Raw genomic sequence first — 26,494 nt, forward strand, 5'->3', positions numbered from 1 at the left:
GGCTACTGCAACCATGAAATCGGTTTCTCTAAAAGGAAATTTTAGTTTCAGGGAGCTCCCAGACATAGTAATCTCAACCAGTGAAAATAACAGGCAGCTTTCTGTTTATTCTTTAAATTTAACATAAACAGAAAGTAAAGGGAGTAAAGCCAAAGTTAACATGAGAAATTTTTTCACTGACATTATCTAAACATCAGTTCATAATGCATTGGGAGAGCTATAGCATACTGTATGGTATATTTAAGGCACAAAGCTTTATGAGATTTGAAGCGGCTGCTTACAACAGGAACTTAAAGATATGCAAAAAAGACACTTTAAAAGAGACAAAATTAAAATTACAAAGAGTAAATCGAAATGAAAATTTGAAAAGTTAAATCATATTTGTTTTTATTTATATACAGCTATCACATGAATTATAAAGAAGAAAAAGGATATTAGAACATAACTTGGATAGATGTATGCATGCTATGGCTAAGAATGAACAATGTTCCCACATATTAAGTTAGAACTTTATCAGTATAACAGGGAATTATGATTACTTAAAAATATGCAGAAGTTATTTAATTTGTGCTTTAGAAATAACTGTATATAGTGTTATAAGTTGAAAATAATTCAAAATAATAACTAATACCAAATATACACCTGTGTATAAGAATTCAAAAGAGGCTGCATTCAGTAAAGTCGATAAGCTGTATTAAAAATGACATAAATCCAAAAAAGGATGCATGTTATATAAAAAGGGACATTGTAAGAATTGCTTGCTGCATTAAATCCATGGTTTAGTCCACCAAAGTTCCTTCTAATTATCATTTAGACAGAAGCATGCAAATAGTCTTAGGATCTACTTAAAGTCTTCCCCAAATCCACTAAGGCTACATATCCCATTTTCAGGAGCTACGCAGGTATTCGGGTAGCAGCCTCCTCCTCTGCATCAGCTCGATTTGCATTAATTTCTGCAAGTGTTCGGCCGAACCGTGCCCATTCATCATTTCGGGGGACAGCAATTTGCTGTTAAAAGAAAGACAACGTTTTATGTGTACTGAAATAAAGGATCATCTTACCTACTATTATTGTTTGTTTTCAAATAATTTTTCTATTAAAAAGTAATAATTGACCCGAATGGCCTTTCTATGATTACAGGGACTACAGCAATGATTTATAACATCTCAAAACGAAAGACGGTGTTTGGGAAATGTGTTGTGACAGCCTTAGAAATGATTTTGCTATTATCACCATCAGTGCAAGAGAAAACAACAATGATGTTCTGTAACTATAACTCCTACACACTATCTCGTGAATTTTGCTGGTGGGAAGGAATACCTTAAAATTTGTTATTTCTTGCATTATTTCTAGTATGAAATGGTTTGGAAAGCACGGTTCAAAAACTTGGTTCCTTATAAGTATTTTTGTTTGGAGCTTAAGATACTCTTTCTTGATATCTTAATCCCTTCATCAGAAGGTGTGCTACTTCTTTCCAACAATAAAAAAGGAAAAGAAGCTTGTGATGTTTCTGCCTCACTGAAGCAGTCCAACTGCCAAAATTTTTTAATAGTTGTTATAATAATATTGGAGAATGTGATATTGCAATACCATGGCACAAACCATTCATTGTGGCAAACAGATGTGCCTGGTTCTATATCTACCATATTAGATTAGATTGGACAGTGATATATCCATCTCAAAAGGGTAGCTACCAGCCACATGTGATTATGTACATTTAAATTACTTAAAATTAAAAATTTTAAATTCATTTCTTTGGTTGTACTAGCCACATTTTTAAATGTTCAATAGCCTTATGCAGCTTCTGGCTACCAATACTAAACAATTCCACCTATGAAGATGGTTCAATTGGTTGTTCTAAATGAATTAATCTCTCTACCTTCTAATCTAATTGCTAGAGGCTCTGGAGGTGATCAGAGAAGATAGGAATCATAAGGCATAGTAGAAGAAGGAGTGACCAAGGTGCTAGCCAGGACTCAAAAAGGAAATCACTCCTGGGCATTGTGTACACCAACCCGAGCACTAAAGATGTGAGAACTGCAACTCATCCTATTGGATTCAATGATAATGGCTTTGCAAAAAGGGTCAAGAGACAAGATTCACATTTCACAATGTCATCACAGATAACTCTCAAAAAATATTACTTTTGATTTCTACCAACTGGCCCAAACAAATCTATGAATACAGAAAGATAAAGTCTTATCTCAGTATCAATTCTATAAAGCCCTGAAGTCCAACTATAACTCCAAATTTCTTCTTTTGCCTAAAGAATTTCTAATTTCCAGCAATGAATGCTTCAAGAAACAAAGTACTTCCAACACATATTACCCTCAAAATCTGTTGTATGGGAACACAGGACATACAGTTAGAAAGAAATTAATCTCAAGAGTCATTCCTGTGGTGGAAAGTAAATTTTATCTTTACAACCATATAGTTTATAAAATCCATGAACTTCAAACACTAGCTTTAGCCATGAAGATACTGTTACTACAGTGCTGTGAAAACTAAATAGATGTGTCAAAATTATAGGCAGTGAGCCCCATACCTCTCCCACATCATATATAACAATCTGTCCTTCAGAATCACCCACGGCAATCTCTCTTCCAGAATGGGTCCATCTTACACGATTAAGAGCAGGATTACCCTCCACGGAAATGCTGGCAGTTGGCACCTGAAGTCATTTAAAATATAGTACAGTGTTAAAAGTCTCATCAAGATTTCTATAAACATGTAAAACAGGAATTCTTTCTTCCAATCTGGCTACATTTTTAAAGACAAAGCTGAAAACAGATAAAGAATTTTCCCAACTTTCTTGTTCAGTGAGACATTATGAATGACATTATAGTCAATCCTTGAAAACGGTTTGGGAAAATAAGTCCTTATATAAGAAATTCTCACATGACTAGATATATCATTTTGAAAGATCTTCTCTTTAATAAAGCATTCTTTGTTGCTGTTTTAACTTCTTTAAGAAGTCAAGCTGTTTGAAAACAGATGGCCAAAACCCCATTTTAAAGAACCATTTCAAAAGCCCTCATAAACAGATTATGGTTCAATTTTAGAGGACGGGAATTACTTTTGTAGCTTGCATCCCTGTCAGCTGAAACCTGTGATTTGATCCACAGTTCCTAGAAACAGTTCATACTGAAGGTATACTATTGGTCTTTCCAAAGCCCCTGTTCTCATGAATTATCTGGAGCAGGGAGAGTGATGGCATCCACACAACGGCCCCAGCCCTATGGAATCTGACTGTACCTTTCCTATGCAGAGCAAACATTGCATGTTTGACTCAACCAGAAGCACGATAAAATTTTAATTTGAAATCTGATTAAAAATAATCCTTCTAATTGACTCATCCCTAAATGACTAGTTTAACCTCCTAAAATGCTAAAATTGTTATAGAGAAAAATTACAATTTAGATATATTGAGTTAATGATTACAAGAAAGATCCAAATTTGACTGTAACTTGAAATCTCTGACACCAAATCCAAAGTAAGAAAATAAAGTCGGCACCATTCAAGATAAGTAGGAATATATAATTAAGCCTAATTATCTAGCTCGGGCTTAATACCTTTTCCTAGCAGTATTTGAATGTTCTTCCTCAAACTACTAAACTGGTAGTTCATAGTGTTAAAATTCTTACATTTTCAATATGTAACTTCCTTGCCCTGTATAATCATTTTACTTCAAGGTATTTGGACAGATGCCACTAGAAATATGAAGAGACGTGGGAAAGAGTGAGCTGTGGGGGAACCCACCAAGAGACTTTTTCTCAACAACTACTACTGATAGAACTGCTAACGTTACTTCTTACCACCAAGTAGCAATATAGAATTCTAAGAACATTTTAAGCCTAGGTTGGTAAAAATACACATAGCTAAAAATAAATAATAGCTACGGTTAAAATTTCATTGCTAATAAGTGATTTTAGTATAGCAATTGAGAAATTTAATGGTTTCTATATTCATGTAATAGTAACAGTAACAGTGTTTTCACTCCTTTGTGGAACGAGTCATCAAAATACATTTTTCTTTCATTCAAATGAGTCAGGCTAAGACTAATGTTTATGGATGATACGCAATTCTATCAATGCTAAGGGATAATTTAGAAAGTCAGAATTAAGGTTAACATACTCCAGTAGTCTGAAACTCTCTGCTTTCTAGCCAATGAATGAAAAATATTCCAGTTGTCTTATGAATGAGATTTTGCCACGACATGAGAGACATGATAGTGCTTTTCAGAAGTAAAAGGAAATGCCCCAGTGCTCTTGGCAACATTATTTTTCCCTTCAGTTCTGCACAGCATGCTGTTTGTTATTTAGGGTACAAAGCTTATTTGGTTTCTTTGTGATGATGCTACAATCACAGAGCCCTTTTACATTCCTTGGGATAAAAAGAATTTCACAAATTATTCAATAAATCTCCAATTTTCTATTTTTCAGTGCAATTTTTGTTATTTTGCTGCTCACCTCCGTGTCGTTATTGAGATTCCACAAATCTAGCCTCCCCATGCCATCCACACAGGCAAAGAGGGCTGGGTGGGTGGGTGACCACATAACATCATAAACGTAGTCTGAATTATCTTCAAATGAGTATAAAGGCTTGTTATTCTGAAAGAGAAAAGTTGATTCTTAGCACAGTCAAAATATGACATATTCAATAGGCATGATAACATTTTATAATATTTAACTCAGCCTACAAAAAGTTCCTATAATTTGTTTCACTACAGAATTATCTGGTTATGAATTAAGACCTGATTGTCAGATTGCATTTTCTTTTTAACTTATAGACACCACACTGTTTTAAAAAAGGAATAGAATGTGCTTTCAAAACATTTGTCAGTGAGAAGATTCTGGGAAAAGGATAGCAATAGCAACTATACTTTTTGAATCTCCTCTAAATCTCTCCATAAAGCCAGACAAAGCAACAAGGATAGCAAAACCAAAAGTTCACAGACAACATCTACAACATCAGGAGACAAAGCTCTAGTAAGCAAGTAAAATCTAAAATCTCTGACAACTACAAGACCTGCACAGAATGAGCATCTGTGAGGGAAGATGTGTGGGAAGTCATGAAGACAAAACAGAAGAGCCTTATGGTTGACAGCAGATGCTCAGTGGACAGGATGGAGGCCAGTCTGAGAAGAGCAACAGAAACCAAGAGTTTGACATAATTCCATTTATAAATAAATGTGAGTAGACACCAATGTCATATACGTAAGGTCTAACAGTGCAGTCTGAGACCTATAAACTCAAAATTAACAAACCAAAGCTCTCTTTCAAGACAAGTCTCACCAAAGAGAAACTGCTGAGAGTAGAAATCAAGTTTTGAAATACGGTACACAAGGACAAAGGAAAGACAAGGTTCAGATATAAGTGGTGAAGAGGAACAGAAAAGGCACAGCTCAAAGTACAACACAGATAGATATACATCCACTTTGAAAAAAAAACACAGAAGAGAGAGCTTTAACCTAGACTATGAAACCAGAAAAGGTATCATTGCCTATTCCCTCCCTCCTAAAAGCAGAGAAAAACTCATTTAGCTAGTAGACATTAACCAACAAAAAAGGAATTTAGTCAAATCCCACACAGTTATTATGGCAGATCTTCAATGAGCGTGTCAGACAATTAAATGGGAAAAGAATAGTCTTTTCAACGAATGATATTGAATGACAACTGGATAGGTGCACACAAACACCATACACAGAAATTAACTAAAAATGTGTCATAGATACAAATATAAGAGGTAAAACTATAACACTCTTAGGAGAAAGCATAAATGTTAATCGTGACCCTGGACTCGGCAACAGTTTTAGATAGGAAACCAAAAGTGCAAGCGACAAAAGAAAAAGATAAATTGGGCTACATCAAAATTAAATACTCCTGTGCTTCAAACAATACCTGCAAGAAAGTGAAAAGACAACTTATGCAATGGGAGAAAATATTTGAAAATCATGTATCTGACAAGTGACTTGTATCTAGAACTCTTACAACTCATAAACAAAAAGGCAAGTAACTTGATTAAAAATTGAGCAAAAGATTTGAAAAATTTCTCTAAAGAAAATCTGCGAATAGCAAATAAGCACTTAAAGAGATGCTCAACATCATTATCATCAGGAAAATGCAAATCGAAACCACAATGAGATAATGACTTCACACTACTAGAATGGCTATAATAAAAAGAACAGACAATCACAAGTGTTGGTGGTGAGGATGTGAGAAATCAGAACCCTTAATATAAATGGGTGTAGCTGCTCTGAAAAAGTTAGGCAGTTCCTCAAAATGCTAATTAGAGGTAATACATGACCCAACAATTCTTCTTTTATGTATAAAACCAAGAGAAATGGAACATGTACACAAAAAAACTTACATGTGAGTGTTCATAGCAGCATTATTCATAATAACCCCAAAGTGGATACGACCCAAATGCTCATCAACTAATGCATGGATAAACAAAAAGTGGCATATCCATACAATGAGATAGTATTCGACCATAAAAGGAATGAAGTATAGACATGTGCTACAACATGGATGAACCTTGAAAACATTAAACAAAGTGAAAGAAGCCAGTCACATAATGCATGATTTCATGAAAGGTCCATGAACTATCCATAATAGCGAGTTCCAAAAAAACAGAAAGTAGATTAGTGGTTTCTAAGAGCTGGGGAGAGGAAATGAGGAGTGACTACTAATGGGTACAGGGTTTCTTTCTGAAATTTGAAAATGTTCTACAATTAAATAATGCACACCTCTGTGAATATACTAAGAACCACTGAATTAAACACTTTGAAAGGGTGAATTTTATGGTATATGAATTGTATCTCAAAGCGCTATTATTTCAAAAAGGAAAGGAGAGAAAAAGTGGATTTTTAAAGAAGTGATAGACAAAGATTAACAAAGGTATCCTATAATGGCAGGCCCATTTTAAAAATAAAAATATAATAAATGATAACATATACCCAAATTTTAAAAATTTGATTGTAGACTTTTTGTAATTTTTTCAATTTAAAAAAGTCATCCAAGGATTAACAATTTCCCCCGCAAAGAGAAAGAAAGTACACACTTAATACCAAATATTGTTTTGTAATATATTTCTATATATGACAATGCAAATTAAATCCCAAATGTATCATTTAAAATACTTTTAATTGTAATATATTTTTTGCTAACTTGAAGGGAACTTTTGCCTAAGTGGTAAGAAGCAGAGAAAAGTTCAAGGGGGCACAAGACCTAGACCCTTGTGTCTCAGGGCTACCAATAACTAGTTTAAAGGCTTTGGAAAGCCACTTTATCAATCTAGGCTCCTATTTCCCTATTTATAAAACAAAGGTTTTCTATCTGTGGTTCTAAACCTTGACTGTACATTATAATCCCCTAACTCTGAGAATTTTAAAAAATGTTGTTGCTGGGCCACCCCTTTACATATTCTGATTTAATTAGGTTGGGGTGCTAGGTGAGCATTAAAAGTTTTAAAAATTGCCCAGGTGATTCTAATGCAACCAAAATTGACAACCACTGAGCTAGATAATGTCTAAAGGTCACTGCAGCTCTAAAATGCTTACAAAGAAAAGGTCTGCAAACATTTGCCAAAAGAATGAATCAAAACAATGTGCTTCTTTGAATGACAGCATCTGAATAAGCAAAAAGGTAGCTCATTCTGGTACAGTGGTGACAATAAACAGTGTATGATCAAGGGACAAGCCATATTTTTTTGAGTTTTTTACAGTTATGCATTGGGTTGAATAATGTCCTCCTCCCAAATTCATGTCCACCCAGAACCTATAAATATGACGATATTTGCAATCAGGGTCTTTGCAGCTATAATCAAGTTAAGTTGAGGTTATACTGCATTAGAGTAGGCGCTAAATCTAGCATGACTGTCTTAAAAGAAGTGAAAAATTTGGACAGAGACAAACAGGGAGAAGACCATGTGATAACAGAGGCAGAGACCAGAGTGATGCAGCTGCAAGCCAAGGAGCATCAAGATTGCTGGCAACCATCAGAAACTAGGAAGGAGGCATGGAACAGAAGAACGGATTCTCCCTCAGAACCTTGATTTTGAATATCTAGCCAGAACTATGAGACAATAAATTTCTGTTATTTTAAAGCTACCTAGTTTATTATAGCATCCCTAGGAAACTAATATACAGAAATTCTTTATTTTTCTGGGGTAACTGGAGAGTTCTAGATTGATAACCAAAGAGTCTTTATAGTAAATACATGAGCAAAGTGCTCTCCAGAAAACTGGCAAATAAGTATGTCCTCACCTGGATCAGAACAGAGATAGATCCTCTGTGAAAAGAAATGATTCTGAGGTCAGAAATACCTTCTTTATAATCTGACTGAAGATACCACTTTTTTGAGAAGGAATGTGTCTATTAAAAACAATGGAAATACAAAGAAGCAGTCTTATAAGAAAAATGAAGGCAGTATCCAATTCAAGCATTGTCCAGGAGAGAGTGTCAGCCAATGGATTCTGAGAATTACCACCCATGGCAAGGCTATCTCTATGTAAGGATGAATGAATCAGGCTGTCTTTGCTTGATGCCATTAAATATTCAAATTAGAAAACTTCTTTTGTTCCAATTCCTTGCTCACCAAGCAATCTTCTGATTATAATTTGGCTTCCCATGTGGGTTGTCTACAGAGAAACAATGAGCTGGTCAGGCCAGCATGAGCATCTAGGCATTCTGGCAATTGTTTCTCATTATAAATTAATAAATTGACCTCCAATGTATCGGTGTCTAAGGAGCCTGTTAGCTCCAGTCAGCACTCTCTAGCTAATCAACTCTAATAGACTGAGAAAACTGAGTTTCAAAATGTGCAAAGGACAGGCTGGACAATGGCCAGCAGCAAGTTACTATGGTAAATGCCACCATGGAAGACTGGGTCCCGATGGTCAGTAGGCTTCCCCTAGAAACACCCCAACCTCAAAGCATTTTTTCATTTTAACTTATATGTGCACAGTTGCTATTGCCAAATATTAGTAATATCTCTTTAACCTTGTTTTTATGCTGATATCTCTGAGAGTTAAATAGGTAATCTGTTAAAATAAAGGGGATTTAAGACATCCAGAGATTATAAAAAAACTTTAAGGTATGTATGAACAACAAAAGTCTGAAAACTACTAAGAATTTACCACACTAACAAACTTAATTTTGTCACTTAATGGTAAATGTGGTTCTGATAAGCATTGTCCTCAGGCTAGAATACATTAAAAACATTTGTTCCCCAAATAAATAATTCTTATATTTTAAGAGTAACCTGTAGCAAGGATGGTTAAATGTAGTGGAACATTAATCTAATTTACCAGGTCTACCTCTTAATTTAACAGGTCAAACTCTCATGGAATCCTCAGGTTACCTTCAAGCAGCTTTTACTCCTCACATATTCTTCCTACCATTTTTCAAGCCTGCCAAAATGCTTTCTGTTGTGAATTTTCAAATTTGGTATTTTGAAAAGGTAACTGTGTCCTCAAAATATAGTAGAAGCAATGTCTTGGTTGGTTTAAACTTCACCAAAATGTGGAAAATCATCTATCTCTTTTTTTTTTTTTACTAAAAATAACTGAGTTCAAAAAAGTAATGAAAACAATTTGATGACCCAGAACTCTGTCACTGCATTGTAAATTCCTAACTAGGCAAAATTTAGAAGCTGACTACAGAAGTAGATTTCTTTAAACTAAACGTGAAGAAGTGCCAAATTGAGATTTCTGAGGAATTTTCAGAGGACTTAAAGAAAGGGAGAAAAAGAAAAACTCTTTTTTTTTTTTTGCTACTGGGGCAGAGCCAGATCTTAAAAAGGGCAATATCTAATGATTTATTCTTACAGTTTACCGGAGCTCAATTCCCAGAGTCAGAAAACACTTAAAAAGTAGACGTAGAGAAGAAAAACATTTAAAGTCTGTTAAATTCATGAATGTAAAGATACTGGTTTAAAAATCTCCAAGTGGAATTGGAACAATGTTTTTAAAAAGAGATTATTTAAAAACCTTGCCTATTATTTATTACCATGTGTCAGAGAGAACAGAAGCTTTATTAAGTTGTTTGGTGGGGTAGAAAATACCAGCAACATAATTAATCATTAAGTATAAATCTAAGATCAAAACAATGACACTGGGAGCCATGATATTGCCAAATGAAAAATATTTACTCAGCGGATTGTTGCTGTTCTATCCTTCGTACAGTAAAACTCGTGGTGCAGAAAAGTTAGAATAAAAGGTAATTCTTCTGATATAGCTTTAGAGGGCCCTTGGGCATGTATAAAAATCACCCTGCTCTATGCTGGCTCATCCTTTGGCTACTAACATTTGAGAAGTACATATGTGTAAGGAGGAGGGGAGAGGCACATACCATGGCTGAATGAATAAATGAGTCTTTTACATAAAGCTCAGAGAAGGAATGCCTCGCCCAATTAGCAAAGAAAGAGATATGCCTGCCTGTCATTCTATTCGAAGATAGTCTATATTGAAATATAGTAAAATACAATAACAAAAAATATCAACCACCAATCAACCTACTGTGTAGTACCACAAAAGAAGCATCAATTATATCTTTCATAGATATGTTTTGTTCTTGTTTAAGCAAGACAAACTCTTCATTTTCCAGTCCTGTTAGTAACGTGTAGATAACGTGTAGTAAGGATAGAAGCCTCAAATTTAAAGCTAAAAGAAGGCTAGTAAACTGAAGCCCTGAGATCTATAAATAGATCAAGATTCTTTCCGATAAGGAAGCTGGCGAAAAACCCAACAAAGATGTAATGTCTCCTGTGTCTATATAAAGGACAATTATGGTGAAAGCACACCCAGAATGCTGGTCACTTACACTGCTGCCTGCAGCCAATAGAGAAACAGTTGGCTTCATCTTTCCAATTCTGCCTCTTTGGTTTAACTGGCTAGATTATGTAATTCTTTGCTTATGGTTGTGGGAAATGATCTTCCTTTTTTCCACTGTATAAATCTCATTAAAAGAACAAAAATTCAAGAACAACCCAAGAAAGGAAATAGATCATCGACTAAATGAATTCAAGCTCTGTCTGATTCCCATGAAGGGGAAAAGGAGGACCTGAACATCAAGTACATATTACATGTTAGATACTGTGTTAAGCCCTCTTCTACATGTTTCCTTCATTAGACTTAAGGTAAGTGCCATTTCTCTACCTGCTGATGCCAAACTGAATATGCTTAATTTTAAAAGGCAAGCTTTTAGAGGTTAAGTTTTCTAACTTCATATTAGATTGAAAGAAAGGACAAGAGTGAATAGTCAGTTCATCCCAAATTTCTGAAGACAGTATTTGGCAAATAAATATGAATTTACTGTAATAGCAAAGAACATTTCTTAAGACCACTAGGTTTTCTCCAAAAACAAAACAAAACAAAACGAAACAAAAAAACCCAAAACTGAAGAAACAAATAGGTCTCTAAACTTTGTCTCATGATGAATTATTCAAAAGGTCAACATTTAGAATAAGGGATGTGGAAAATTGAAAAACTATAGCTTAAAATTTAACTTTGTAAACAGAATCTGATATTCTGAGGATGCAGCTTTGCCAGCAATAATGTAATACTGCAGAAAAGCTAGATGGCAAAGTCAAGACACTTTAATTTTAAAATGGGGTCAAATGAAACTACCAGGCCTATCATAGGAAGTAACATCCCATACCTGGATTTGCCTTAAGACTTTCAATGAGGTAGGGCAGTGTCACATTTATTTAGAATTGCTGTAGAATCAGGAAGCACTTTATAACAAAACTGGGTTTTTTGAATAACTGAAGCTTATTAAAATAAAACTATTTAAATTATTTATCGTGGAAAACAAAAATATATATGCATCTATCTTTTTATACAATACTTTCTTATCACAGTAGCCTTATCATATAGGACTTATTGTGTAGCCTTATCATATAGGACTTATTGTGTATCAGTTTTTATCTGTTTTTTTCTCCATTTTCCAACAGCTCTGTGAGCCACCGTAGTTCTGAACAAACCTTTAAAAGCTCTCTAAAAAGAAAATGTATGGCTTTTGTGCTGGGCTGTATGACAGCTATGTGAGGTGCTTTGTGAGATACTTGGGTTTTTTCCCCCAACCCAATTCAGAGTAGACAGTTTTGTACAACATCTAGTAGCTGACTCAGGTTCTGTGTAACTTCTTATCAGGTTTATCTATCAGTTAATCATTCTATGCTATGAGAAAGGTTACATCTCTCCTATGTTGTATTAGACCACCATCTTGTGTTAGAAACCTGAGCAAATGAGCAGACATGTTTTTAGATACCTTAGTTGTCCAAAGTTTTACTGTCCAGTCAAATGATGAAGTGACAAAAAGATGTGAGAAGTCTACTGCTCCAACGGCTGCATGACAATGGATGCCAGTGATTGGTCCTTGGTGTCCCTCAAACATCTCACTGATTCCAGCTTTGCTATTTCATAAAGGTGAAAATGTTAGGGAAATCTTTTGTAAGTTGACCACTTATAAATAAATACATTATATTATGGGCTTACATATTAGACTTTAACGTAAGTTCAACAAACAACTCTGGGCTCATAATACAGCATTACTCTATCCAGTATTGAGTATTACTCTATCCAGATTTGATAACACTACTAAAGTAATAAGTACATTTCTGAATCATAAACATCACGCTGTTGATGAAGAACTCAAAAGGTCCAATATCTGAGGTAGTAGAATAGAGACAAAGGGACACTACGTGTAGAAAAGAGAATCCAGGCTACTTTTATATCAAAAGTTTTGAAGTGAAGGTGATCTGTATCTGAGATGAAAACTGGACACTCGATTTTTTTTTAAGGAAGCAATTGATAAGGTACAGCTAGACAACTTCGAAACAGATTGAACAACAGGAGAAATACTACCCAATTTAAAATGTGTATGTGACATTACTGTACAATTATTAGAAGAATGGAACTAGAGCTCAAAGTCCAAATAAAATGGGAAAATGACTGACAATCTTATTTACAATTTTAAAGGTCAGTATATGGCATGTGCATATTGTTTTTATAATTGCTGAATGTTATTTCCTATCACTAACTTCTGTGAGCACATGCACACATACAAAACCACAACACACTAAGATCTTCAAAATCCAGAACACATCATTATCCAAAATAACCTTTTATTTTTAAAAAGTAGTTGTTTTAATTTTATATATCTGACCTCGAAAAATTTGTCAAAAATAAACAAGTGGCTCTAGGACAGATTTCTACTTAAGCAAGGGACAATTTGTTTCAATGAGATTACTCAAGGGATAATTTTAAATAATCGTAAATTCCAGTTTAGATTTACCTGCCATGGCGACATGCTGTGTACACAGAACCTTCTTCACTCCCAACAACAAAGTTGTTGACATCTCCAACAGGGAAGGACATAGATGTCACAGCTACTGCCTTTGACTGTTTATGAACCAATTCCATGCTATCCTACATAGAAAAAATTAAGGAAATTATATTGTAAACTTGCAATTTTTAATTTTTAAGTAAAATTTCTAGTTTTAATTGGTTTGTAAACAATGCTTTTATTATACTACTTACATAAAATGACTTTGATTAAATAAAGCAGGTTTGAAAGTAACATACACAAAAAATTGTAACACATTTAGGTTTACATACCATTACCATATTATTATAAAACATTTATGAAAAACATAAGCTGAGATTTATATAGACTTGAAAAATAACAAGATTTGCCTCAAAATTTCAGAATTTGCCAAGTTGAACCTACCTGTGGATGGGAAAGCATGTCCAGACTCCATGAACAAATTTTTCCATCAGTAGAGATGCTAATCAGATTATGAGCATTTTGCGTTCCAACAACATTTACACAATATACAGGATGCTGAAGAAAGAGATATTAAAAAAGTTTTCTGGGATTATCTTACTAAAATAATAATAATAATAATAATAATTTTTACTGCATAATCATAGGTATTCTGTTTCACATCAAAACAGTCTCATATCTTTAGGGCATTTTTAATGTAAGGTGTGATGCTATTCTGTTAATTAACAATGGTTGTCTCAGAAGAGAAATGAGTTTCTAATAAAACAGATTTCCAAAAATACAGAAAAAAGGCCTTTGTTCTTGGTTTCTAAATGAGAAATTCACATCAAAGGAAACACATTCTGAGACTACTCTGGTGGACACTAGTGAGTATTTAATGGCAAAGAGCACAGAACTCTAAAGGAAATAACCTTTGTACTTACTGTGTGTGCAGCAGCTGACAGTGGAGTTCTTTGCACTGGAGTTCTTTTATTGCTACGGTTATCCCATAGCACAATTTGGCCTGAGTATGTACCACCGACAACCAAATTTGGATGAAATTTTGCAAATGTAGCAGACATCACAGCTGACTGCAAGTAAGTAAAATTTTTATACTCAAGGTTCAAATGGAAGAAGACTGACAAGTTATAAAAATAAATCTATGTCCAAAACATTTTCTCCTTTATAAGGTATTGGAGGTTATAAAAACAAGTAAATAAATTCACTTAAATTTTTCATTTTGTTTCAGAATATAAAAACTTGTCTTCAGACTAGTTTATGCTTCAAAGTCAAATAGAAAGATTATTTACATAAATATTTAAGCAATTAATCAAAGAAAGCAAAAAATTATTTCATTTGATTATGGTATTAAATCAAAACATAACTGGCTCTGTATTAGCCTCTGACAGTAATCCGACAAAAGTATATGTTAGTTTTGATTCAGTTAAGTGTTTTTTCAGAATTATGATTTAATTAAAAGATTATAACTTATGCAACCAAAAAAAGCTTGCAAATTCTAACTTTCCACTAAATCCATTTTGTAACTCTGCATCTGTTTCCTACTTCAAACATATGTTTCTACTTAAAACTATCTAATTCCAACTCCTCAGGCCATGTATAAATAATTCAGTGGGCCAACAGTCTAATTGTACATTCAGCAAATAAGTTCCTGAGAAACTCCCTGTAGAAAAGACATTCTATAAAAGATTTATTTTATACACTCAATCAAAATAACAGAAAATCACAACTGCAAAGGACTGTAGGTGTGATTAAACATTACAAGAGATGTCAGAAAAACTACAAAAGGAAGATCATGTTGAACTGAGAAGTCCTCAGTTTTCTGTTAACATCTGTTTGCAAATATGGGGTGGTTTAGTAAAGGCCAACTGAATAAAATCATTATGTTGACAAAAAAGAAAAAGGTACTTGTCTAAGTTCATTGATGAATTCTTAAACTTAAGGAAGACTGTTAAAAAGGCCACCTTACCTGGCAGTGAAACACATACTCCGGGGTAGTTTTTTTATATTTCATATTCCATACAAGGGCCACACCATCAGGCTCATGAGGAGCATCTTCGTTGTTATTATATGAAGCCACGAGTAACTCTGGATACTGCTCGCAAAAATCAAGTGGAAAAAAATGCTATGATTATAAGAATTGTTTTACATTCCTAGTTACTTAGTCGTCTTTATTAAATTACTCTGAAAATACAAATACCTAACAACTTCACCAAAAAAGATATCTCTAGAATTATGATCACTGGGACATTAGTACAACTTTAAATTAGTATAGTTAAGTTAAAATATGTGTTGGAATTTTACCCAAAGAATTTGGTGAGCAATTGAAATAAGTAAAACTGGGCTGTGGCATAAATAAAATCTTGAGTTTCAAATATAATAATGCTTCTAATTCTCTCTTCCATAGTACATAAGAAAAAAGAATGTTATAGAAACATCATCCATCATTATTTTAAATTATATATTTTGATTTAATTATAGTTTCCATAATTAAAATAAAACTACTTAATTCAAAAATGAGTTACTAGCAACCAGTTTGTTATAATTTACCTGAGATGACCAATCCAAACAACTAACAACCCGATGCTTTGACCAACGTTCATCAAAAAATTGTCGATTTAATGACAGTTTAGCACCTGCTTGAATCTCTCTACAGAAAAAAACCAAACCCAAAAAAAGATGGTGTTAAACTTCTTACTCTTAAATTTAACATTGCTGAAGCCATAATTTTAGCAATTAAGCATTACCCTTCTTTGTCTTCCAAATCTCTCCCACTGTAGTCAAAGAAGATGTTTATCTGTTCAGAAAGAGCCCTTTCTACAATTCGTGTAGAATGATCAAAGAAACTTAAAAATTCTTCGGAGTGCAAGATTTGTTGCTTTTCTTCTTCAGTCAGCTCATGAGGGGGAGCTGGAAAACAAATGTTTTTCTGAAGTCTGATTTATGTCAATCAAATTAGGTCAACTCACTATTACGATCTGGATCAATAATGTCACACATTCTTTTTCAACCAGATTCACCTCTTTGATTTACAGCATTTTATTCTACTTTAATACATAAATAATAAAAAGAAATCTTAATAAGAAACAACAAAATTTTTTAAAGTTAAATTCTTTTATATACCTTTACTGTCATTTTCCTCATCTTTCTTTAAAGTTTTCTCTTCTTCAGGTTCAATAGGTGGTTTAGTAGTCACCACATCATCTTCTTCTTCTTCATCTGAAAAAACAGTATCAAAATTATTCATCTGAAAAAACAGTATCAAAATTATTTTTATGACAATAAGTGATAATTGAAGTAATATTCAGAAGTTATTGCAACTCTTTACATAAAAGCAAAAGTAAAACACTGATAAGACAGAACAAGTACAAATAATATGAATTTTGTCAATGCAATTTTAAAGAAAGAATTAAGTGGAAGCTCTTGGTTTTTATACAAACCTATGTGGTACCTCATCAACAGTCATACCAAATTCTGTAGCTAAACTGAAATAAGATATATAAGCAACTAGGATGAATTCCTCATGGAATCTCTAAAAGCTTGCAAGCATTTATCATTCCAGACAGAACAAAATGTAACTCCTGCATAGTTTTATGTAGCATGCTGACACATTAATGCTGTAGAATGAAGAAAATCAAATGTCTAAAATAGCCTACAGAGCTGGCTGCTTGTGATCTGAAACCATCAGTGTCTAATGGGTCTTCATATGGCATAAAGACGGCTTACATTAACTCTCAGGTTGCTATCTGAGAGGCAGATTTTAAAGATAATAGCTATAAGACCACATTTTCTATTCTGTCATTTTAAATGCAAGTCTCATTATCTACTGTTATACAATGTGGCAATAAGCACTTAAAAATAATGTTTTCTTAACTTGAATAAAAATATATATTGGGATAATATACAATGTATATAAGACATTTTTATTACTAAATCTCCTCTTATATTCCCAAACCAGAGAATAACTTAAAATAACTTATTTTAAAATCATATAGAACATAAAACTTTGCCTACCTTCTCTTGCAACACATATTGAGGTGGATTTTTATGGAGAAAATGCTTATTTTTATTGCCTAAACAGATGTGCCAATTGTCTATAAGGGAATGGCAGCAGGCATCTACAGCAGAGTGTATCTCAAGTAATGAGAGCCTATTCAATAAGGGAACTTTACTTGTTTTGTTATAGTCATTTCCCTGACCCATGTTCAAAATTACCTAAAACACAAATACATATGACGTACACAAAAGAATGGTCAAGGATGGGAACCAGCTGCCAAGTCATGGTCCCAGCAGCCAAGCCAGCTGACTAGATAGCAACAACCAGATGGCACTGCTGAGATTGTGTCTTTCTGTTACAAGGTGGCAATGGGATGGCATAACATTCTTCCGCTTGACTGCTTCCAATCCTGTCTCTCCCCAATGGCGAGCCTGTGCAATTACCCACACTCCAGGAGGCCTACAGATAAGCCTTTACCCTGCAAACAAAATGCAGCTTGTAGGCCACACCAGCTGCCAAACCACACACATAGTGTTAGGTTTGGAGAGCTATGAAAATCTTTCTAACTCTATAGTATAGGCAATAAAAATATAACTGTACCTGGAGGAAAGAAAGCTTTAAATGACACTGTATAATGCACACAATGATACAACCTCCAACTTAATCAAAATGATAATGACGTATGCCAATCCTACATTACTAGAAATTGAGTGATTTTTACGTTCTGACAAGTTTACAGAACTAGGATAAATGGCACAAATGATTTCAATATATGCTCATACTTTTGAACCAAATGCTGAAGGTTAAAATTTTTCCTTTCAAGGGCCTCAATCAGCCACAAAGGAAAACAGTAATCACTGTCTTTTCAGCCAGCCCAACCGCATTTGTCAGCCCTTTCTCCGTCAATGCAGCCAGAGCAATCAACCTGCCAAACATTCAGAATGGAAAAACAATCTGAAAATACAGGGTATAATGCACCTGCCAGTGAAAATGGCCATTTCAAGAAAAGCTAGTGATCTCAGTGACCCCGCTGAGGAGGCGGTGGTGCAAAGGGGAAAGAACACGTAAAAGAATTCTTAGTGATCGCCACTCTCTTGCACATTGACACTTCCTTACAAAGCATGCCAATTACAGCTTTTGTGCTCCTTAAAAAATGAAAGCTTTTTTTTGGACAAAATAATCACACAGAGAAACAGAAAGACAGTACTCCTTTTTAGATGAATTCTCATATACAACAGATTATTAATCTGAAAACAGTACAACTGGTAACAATTCTATACTCTACTGCTCAAACATTAGAATGAAATTGTACCATAGTCACCTGCAGGCATAATAAAATAACTTAATTACATTTAACTTAGAAGTTAACTTTTAGAATAATACGTTATTTACTTCAATTAAAAATTAAATCTTAGAATATATATATTTCCATTTTCTGCTAATATTATCAGTTATGTTAACCAATTTTGTTTACTAGTAGGTTCTGTATGTAAATCCTAAAAGCAAAGACAGGGATTCTGAGTCACTCTGAACAGGTCATTCTTGAGCATTGTGAATTATAAATTACAGCTTCCTACCCACATCATATTCTCTCCCCTCAACTTTGTTGCATTATACAGCTTCTAAGTATCATTTCCAATGATAGGTGTCAAATTCTTGTCATAATGCATATGGTCAGTACTTTAGTGCTAAGTGACCTCATAATCTACATATTTAACAGAAAAGATCTTGTTTATAGACACTCTTTTCCTTTTGAAGTTTAAAATGTAGATCAAGTATGATAGATGCTGATCTATATTTGCCTAATATATGGCACCTGCCATGCCTATTTGCCTGTATAGGTTGTTTTAATTGTAATTGACTGACAGTTATCAATGATTTAAATATATGGTTTCAGGATTACATTTTAGAACAAATATACATGCCCCCCCCCATTCTACATGATTTAAAAACTATGATAGGTATTTAAACACAAGCTTCATAAAAGTGATAAGGCTAAATAAAATTTCAAGGAACATAAAAACAAATAATCTGCTATTCCTAAAAAATGTAAAACATATTTTTATTATAAAACTAATCTTAAACAAGTGCCTGTATATACCAAACATTTGGCAAAAATGCCTCACATCAGTAACATCAGATTACAGAATGTTTCTCTGAAACAAATATACTACTCTTATTAAAAATGAACACAATAGCTACTAAAAAACAATTAACACAACTGAAAATATAGTATTACAATTCTAAAGATCTTCTAAGCTAGTCTCTATTACATGATAAACTATAATATATTTAAAACTGAAAAAAGACTGCAACAGAGCAGGAAGACTGAAAAATGAGACTGCTATGTCATATCAATTTATTGATGAATATTCATTGCAATATGCTAAGTGGTTAACTCCATGCTTTCTCTGACAGGGAATCTAAGGTTATAAACTGAGCAGTAAAGAATGCATAAAAGTAGCAGTTACTTTTAAAATGAAAACTCTCTTGTCAATGAATGCTAAGATTAGGTTTAATGAACCATCGAATTTTTACTCTGAGTTAACATCAAAATTGTGATGTATTTTGGTGAGATGGAAAGAAAAACTGTTCTGTAAATTAAGCTGTACCTAGAAATAACACCAAAGAATGAAATTCCGATCGTCAGAATAATCTGTTACAATGGAGTAGGTTAATCAAAGTTAAATCATCTGTGAAATGGGTGGTTTTTGTTAAACTGAAGGAGTCTTCAGAGCAAGTTTTCTCTGTATGTCATATTACATTTAAGAGACATCTAAGTAAAGAATGAGCCACAAAGTACACTTTGCATTATTTAAAAATATTACAAGTCATTTAACAGGTAATATGCAAGATCCTAGGAAATCCTCACTAAACAGATATATTTAATCTATCACTTAGCATGATTCTCAATAGGAAGTGAAAAATATCCTATCATTAGTGCATTAATTCTATTTGGGAGATATATCTGTTGTCTATAAATTTATTATGTAGTTTCATTATACTGATGCACCTATTTTAAGATAGTTTGATATCCTATGAAAAATTCCTAATTTAAAAAGTAGTCCGATTATGCATGGTACAAAAAGTTGCCACTGAGTTCTAAAAATCAGGAAATTTGTTGCATATAAAAATATGATTTAATTTGCAAAAATTCAACATGAATAACTTCACAAACATTTTTCAAAAAATGAGAATATCAGAAGAAAATGCTTCAATCACTAGTTTAAAAATACAGATTAGATAGGAATGATTTTTCCTTTAGTATTTTCAAAATAACCCTTTCTTTTCTGGATCAACATCATTTTGAATCACTTCATTTCAACAAGGGAAAATATATAGCAGATTTTTTAATCAGAAAATATTTTGAATGTAGATCTAACGTTAATTTAGAGGACTGAGAAAGAATACTCTAATTATACTATTTACTTTAACACAGAATTTATTTCTCTACATGGTCTTTTTATATATTTAAAATTCAGATTTTATTTAGTCTGTATTAGAATCATTTACATAGATCCTGTTATCTGTGATCTCATAAATATTACATTTTTCTAAGGCCATAATTTCTGATATGCTGATTAAAGTCTTTCAATCAAGAACAAATGCTTCAATGTTCAATTATATGTATATTCTCACAGATTCTGAGAGTTAAAACTAATTTATTGAATGTGTTATTTATTTCAGAATTTTTCAAAAATCCATTTACAAGGGTAATATTAACCAGAAGGCCCACAAATTTATTCTACTTGGAAAGTGTGGATTCCAGATGTTAAGATCAAGCAATAGTCTACGGCCATGCCACCCTGAACGTGCCTGATCTCATCTGATCTCGGAAGCTAAGCAGGGTCGGGCCTGGTTAGTACTTGGATGGGAGACCACCTAGGAATACCAGGTGCTGTAGTCGTTTAAAAAATAAATAAATAAAAATAAATCAAGCAATAAAAAATTAAGAGCTATTTACTTATAACACTTTCCTACACATTATAAATGCTAACCAATATGCACCTGAATAAAAATACCAATACCAAAAACAATTTAAAAACCCACACAGAAAGTGAAATGGTGTAAGAAAAATTGCACTTCACTGGAAATCAAAAGGCAGGTTCTGGTTGTAACCCTGGTTGTCACCACTGGTTTCAATTAACTTCCCTGGGCCTCAGTTTCCTCAGGAATAAACAAGATTAGATTAAATAACCCTTAGGATTTCTTCCTCTTTTAAAAATCTGTTTCTAAGAATATCAAAAACAAAAAGAAATCCATACTGAGAGGTGGATAAGTAAAAAATAACATCATTTTCAAGAGTTAAAAACTTCTAAAAGGTAAGGGAAGAAAGTAACTTTTCCAGGAGTATATCTGCAGGCACCATGCTCCCGCCATGAGAAGCTTTTCACCTGCCGAGAGTGAAATTGACTGAGGTGGCATGTTCCTAGTCAATTTCACTCACAGTAGGTGCTTTAAGACAGCAAAGAACCTCAGTTCAGAAACAGTACTACCAACTTACAGAGTAAACTTTAAAGCAAGAAGATGGTTAGAATGGGAGAAAAGAAAAACAAGGCAGAATAAAAACTGCCTTTTAAAAGAATAGATTCAGCCATTTAAAAAAAAGGAAGATAAGAGTTAAATCTAAGACCAATTTTTATCTTCAATTTGGTAACACATTATTTCTGCACAGATTACACTGCTACCCAAGTTTAATTTACTGTCTGTTGTACTCAAATGGTGATTTCGGCAATTCTGTCTCATGGTGAGTTTTGGAACTTGTTACATAATTCGTAAATGGGAACCAGCCAGGCTAAGTTTGAGAACCACTGTATTAAAGCAATGGATAAATACAAGTACAGTTAAGCACAAAGTGTTTTCATTATAAAACCTTAATTTCGGGGTTTTTTCTTTCCCTCTTTCTAAATCTTCCACAAATTGGGAAAAGAAACTAATGTAACAGCTCTCAACTTGAAAATAACTATAATGATATAGAAATGATCTCATTTGATGGTCCCAAGGTATTTAGATACATTTTTCACTCCCTTTCCCTTATATACCTCAAACTGAAACTAAAAAACAAAAACAAAACAAAGAAAGAATAATCTAATGCCTTCGTATACAGCATACACTCAATAAACTTGTAGAATCAATGAATACTTGTTAGGTTGCAAAAGAATAAACGTAGACCTTTATAAAATTAACATCTATGTCTAATCCACTCAGGAAAAATTTAGACAGTTGTGTTGATGAAGACATACCCATCAGAAACTGTGCTCACTCTTCCTGTCACTTTTACCTTCTATCAGTGAAGAAGATCGAAGCTGTTCACTCATTATTCTTAGATAATCACTATAATACAATATTATCTTGATGCAGATATACCAATAAATAAGTTAACCAAACCACGCTTTCCTTTAATGGAGTATTTTTCAAACTACAGGTCTAAACCAATAAATTTAGTACATCATGGTCAACATTTATAAAAATGAAATATAGTAAGAGAAGGGAAGTTGCTACTTCATAACATTTTTGTTTCAGTTATACATCTGCATTATGTTTGTACTGGATTATAATATTAATTGAACTTCTTACCATAGGTTACTATCATAATAGTATGAAAGTGCTGCTACAGCGGCAGCGTGATATAGAAAGCACACCTTGGAATCAGTCAGACTTGGTTTAGAATCTTAGCCACTAGTATGTGACCCTTGATAAACTATCTCTTTCACATTCAGGTTCTTCATGTGCAAACAGAACCAATATTTAACTCTCAGGGTTTTGGTTAGAGAATTAGAGGTAATGTAAAGTGCCTCACATTATACCTGATACATAGTAGGCACTCTTAAAATTCTCAGTCATCAATTTAAACATGAAGTTTGAAGAACTGTTACAAACGAACAGCTAAAATAATTGAAAGATGCTAACAGGTTCAGTTTTGTTCAAAGCATTAGAGGGATACACGGAACACAAAATAACAGATGATGTTTCCATCTACATAGTATGTCATCATGGAATTCAAGAGGACTATATATAAAGGAACATCTATAATGGTTTCATTTATAGATCTAAGAGCAAATAATGATTAGACTATAACATAGTCATTAAAACTAAGAACGAAGACTGATCATACTTTTTATATTATTATTATATTATAGCATCAACATTTGAAAATAACATTTTCCTAGTAGTTACTTCCCAAGTAAACACATGAAAATAAACATTCCAAGCAAGCAAAAATGATTCTCTTGAGGAGGTAAAAGCAATTAATTCTTTCATCAAATAGTTAATGAATACTTACTATAGGCCAAGCACTATTCAGACCAGACATTTCAGCAATGAAGAAGAAACAGTCCCTACTCTCAGCGAAAATCTGGCAAAGAAGCTGAAGTATGATGACGCTGGAAGCCTTGCCCCAGATAATTTCAAACTGAAAAGAATACAGTTTATCTTGTGCTTCTGGGTCATCGGCTTATCTAACAAATCATGATTGTTCTAATTTTTTAATTACTTGCAAAATAAAAATGGAAAAACGAATTTTTTGAAAAATACCAGGCTTATATTATGCAGCTATACATTCAAATTAGTTCAAAGGCAGTAAGTTACATGTTAATTTGCAATTAAAAATGCAAATTTCAAGTAGGATATAAAACCATATGTGTGTACATAAAAACATATATCATAGAAAACCATATGTGTGTACATAAAAACATATATCATAGAAAACTGACTGAAAAGATTAACAATGGCTATTACACAGCGGTACCATAGACATTTCCTCTTTATTTCCTTTCTGCATTTTCTAAATTCTCTATCATATACAACTATTATAATTAGAAAAAATTATTTAAAAAATGGAAGTCTTCACTTAAACTGACTATAGATATGTTACAATAGGTAACAGGTACAATATGTTACAATAGGTATTACTCAAAATAGCTTGAGAACACTTTACATTTCAAACAACCCAAAATGCATTTCGTAAGTATAATACTAAAACTGAAAATAATTCTCCAAATTATTAGATACAGAAAAAAAGCCTAATTTATTTTTTAAATGAGTCATTGCACTTCATTTTGGCAATTCTGTTCACTTTCTGAGTTAACATATCTAATAATGTAGCTCCAAAAAGAGAGACATTATAATATATAATACTTGAATATACTAATTAATGAAATAATATTTTCTGGAAATTATGGAATCCTGCAATATTAGTATTCTCCATAGTGATAGTTCAACACTTTATCTTTTATTTTTTTATGTTGCATATATCTCAAATAAGTTTACCATCAGTGATTTTTTTCCTGGTAAGATGAAGATTTTGTACCTGCGAAAGCTATCTTACCAATTAATGGAGAGCAAGAATGAAAAAATGTATCGACAGAAATATTTACATGGTCAAGTAAAAAAATACTTGGATAAAAATGTTACCCTGATTTCTTCAAATTTTTCAAAGTATAATTGTATGTAATAATAATGTCAACTCCTCTGGGAACAAGATGAATGTGAAAGAAAAAAATTAAGGTATTTGTATCATTTCCCTCGTGGGCAGAAAAAGAATTGTTAACAGTGCATGTGATGATCCACTAAGTCAAAAAAACTTGTAAATAGTTATAATACTAATTTTCTTTTGAAGTATATATAAACATGAAAATTAAAGATTTTCTTTGTTAATAGCTAGGGACTTCAAGGATTCTCCCTGTTTTGCTTACCTGTATTTTCTGGGATTTCTGCAATAAACATTACTTTTATTTCTCCTTAATGAAGAAACGTGGTAATTTAACTGAAATTTTAATAATAAATTAATTTAAATATTTGATAAAGTTTTTATGTCTGTTATTCTATGATTAAATAGGAATAAATTTTCTTGGTCGAAGAGAAAAAAAATGTTTCTTATGCACAGACTGCTAAAAGGATAACTTATGAGCCCGAAATTCCAAAATATCAACATCTCTAAAATCTGTAACTTACTTGATAGTAAACTCTGACATGACTAGAGGTAAAGCTATTATCATTATTTACCTCACTTGGTTTGAATAGTCATGTCTTTTGCTGCCAAAATATTAACGCCCAAGATGCTAATGGAGTATTTACATATGGTACATATACTTTACTACTTTTCTGAAATCTGAAAAATTCTGATCTCAAATACATAGATGGCACCAAAAGTTTCAGATAAGAAACTGGGAATCCATATTAGGGATCTCATGTAGGCCTCTTATATGTGTGACAAATTTATTAGCCCCACTGGGAATAATAAGAATTATCATCTTAACTTTATGCTTGAAACATTAGCTATCTAGTGAGATTTAAAAAATTAGTCTCCAATGTACATACAAATGATAACTCCTTCTGGTTTAAGAATCAAAGGACACTACATTCAATATAATGTGCGTGCATATTTCCCTCAATTGCACACAGATTAAAGGCTCCCATATAATCAACAGAGGAGAGCCCTTACTTGGATCATGAAAGAGGAAGTTTAAGAATTAGAACTAGATTTGTTCATTAATATGGGTAGTAATTACAGCATTTCAGAATACAGTATGCGCTACAGAAAATAATTTACATGATTTCATTCACTGTGGGATACATGCTCTTTTAGGGAAGAATTAAGCTTAATGACACAGAAATAGAAAATTTCTAAGCTCTTCTGCTTCTAAAGCTGTACATATCAATGACAAAATAAAGATTGAAAGACAAATTTATGTCAACAAAATAACCATACATAAAGCTTATATCTTTATTAACTTTTAAAAGAAAAAGTTTTAAAACTCTAAAAAAGAAATACATAAATATAGAAACACTAAAGCATTAGTTTTATGATGTTTCCCTAAGAAAATATGCCAAAAAGACAAAAAAAAAATAGAATGAGGGAAAAAAAGAAAGAATCCACTTATTAAACATGAGGGCTTAATGACAATCATAGTAAGGATAGATATTCACCTTCTTTGGGTTGAGCCATAACTGGAGTCTGAGTTTCCTTTGTATATGTCACGATTTCTCGAGGAGGAAAGTCAACTTGTGTAATTTTAGCCATTCCAAGTTTAATAGGTCCTCGTCTAAATAAAGTAAACACAAATGTTTTTAAATACAACAAATGATACATTTAACTACATCACACCATGTTATTTTGGAAAAGTAAGAATTAAACACTGTATATACAACACTGTAATTTAAATCCCTGTTTTACTCAAGAAATTTTAGATGAACAATGAATTGGCTTTATC

The 26,494-nt window shown here is 32.9% G+C and overlaps 1 protein-coding gene and 1 non-coding gene across 7 annotated transcripts in view; one reads left to right on the forward strand and one right to left on the reverse strand.

Moving 5' to 3' along the window:
- Nucleotides 1-361: 361 nt before the first annotated feature.
- The window catches only part of DYNC1I2 (dynein cytoplasmic 1 intermediate chain 2), a 49,901-nt gene continuing 23,768 nt past the window's right edge, over nucleotides 362-26,494 (reverse strand). For all 6 annotated transcript variants that reach the window (XM_011357608.2, XM_011357633.2, XM_011357624.2 and 3 more), the window contains 12 exons: nucleotides 26,211-26,326; nucleotides 16,409-16,504; nucleotides 16,033-16,195; nucleotides 15,836-15,935; nucleotides 15,255-15,380; nucleotides 14,212-14,358; nucleotides 13,733-13,846; nucleotides 13,298-13,431; nucleotides 12,272-12,416; nucleotides 4,470-4,610; nucleotides 2,546-2,671; nucleotides 362-1,008 (listed from right to left, as the gene is read on the reverse strand). In XM_011357608.2, coding sequence (XP_011355910.1) covers nucleotides 895-1,008; nucleotides 2,546-2,671; nucleotides 4,470-4,610; nucleotides 12,272-12,416; nucleotides 13,298-13,431; nucleotides 13,733-13,846; nucleotides 14,212-14,358; nucleotides 15,255-15,380; nucleotides 15,836-15,935; nucleotides 16,033-16,195; nucleotides 16,409-16,504; nucleotides 26,211-26,326 — 1,522 coding nt within the window. In that variant the 3' untranslated portion in view covers nucleotides 362-894. The remainder of the gene's footprint in view (nucleotides 1,009-2,545; nucleotides 2,672-4,469; nucleotides 4,611-12,271; nucleotides 12,417-13,297; nucleotides 13,432-13,732; nucleotides 13,847-14,211; nucleotides 14,359-15,254; nucleotides 15,381-15,835; nucleotides 15,936-16,032; nucleotides 16,196-16,408; nucleotides 16,505-26,210; nucleotides 26,327-26,494) is intronic.
- On the forward strand, nucleotides 21,071-21,189 carry LOC111739204. The gene has a single exon (XR_002780171.1). It is a non-coding gene; the product is annotated as a 5S ribosomal RNA (ribosomal RNA).

This window comes from Pteropus vampyrus, unplaced genomic scaffold (genome assembly GCF_000151845.1).
Source record: "Pteropus vampyrus isolate Shadow unplaced genomic scaffold, Pvam_2.0 Scaffold2, whole genome shotgun sequence".
Lineage (NCBI taxonomy): Eukaryota > Metazoa > Chordata > Mammalia > Chiroptera > Pteropodidae > Pteropus > Pteropus vampyrus.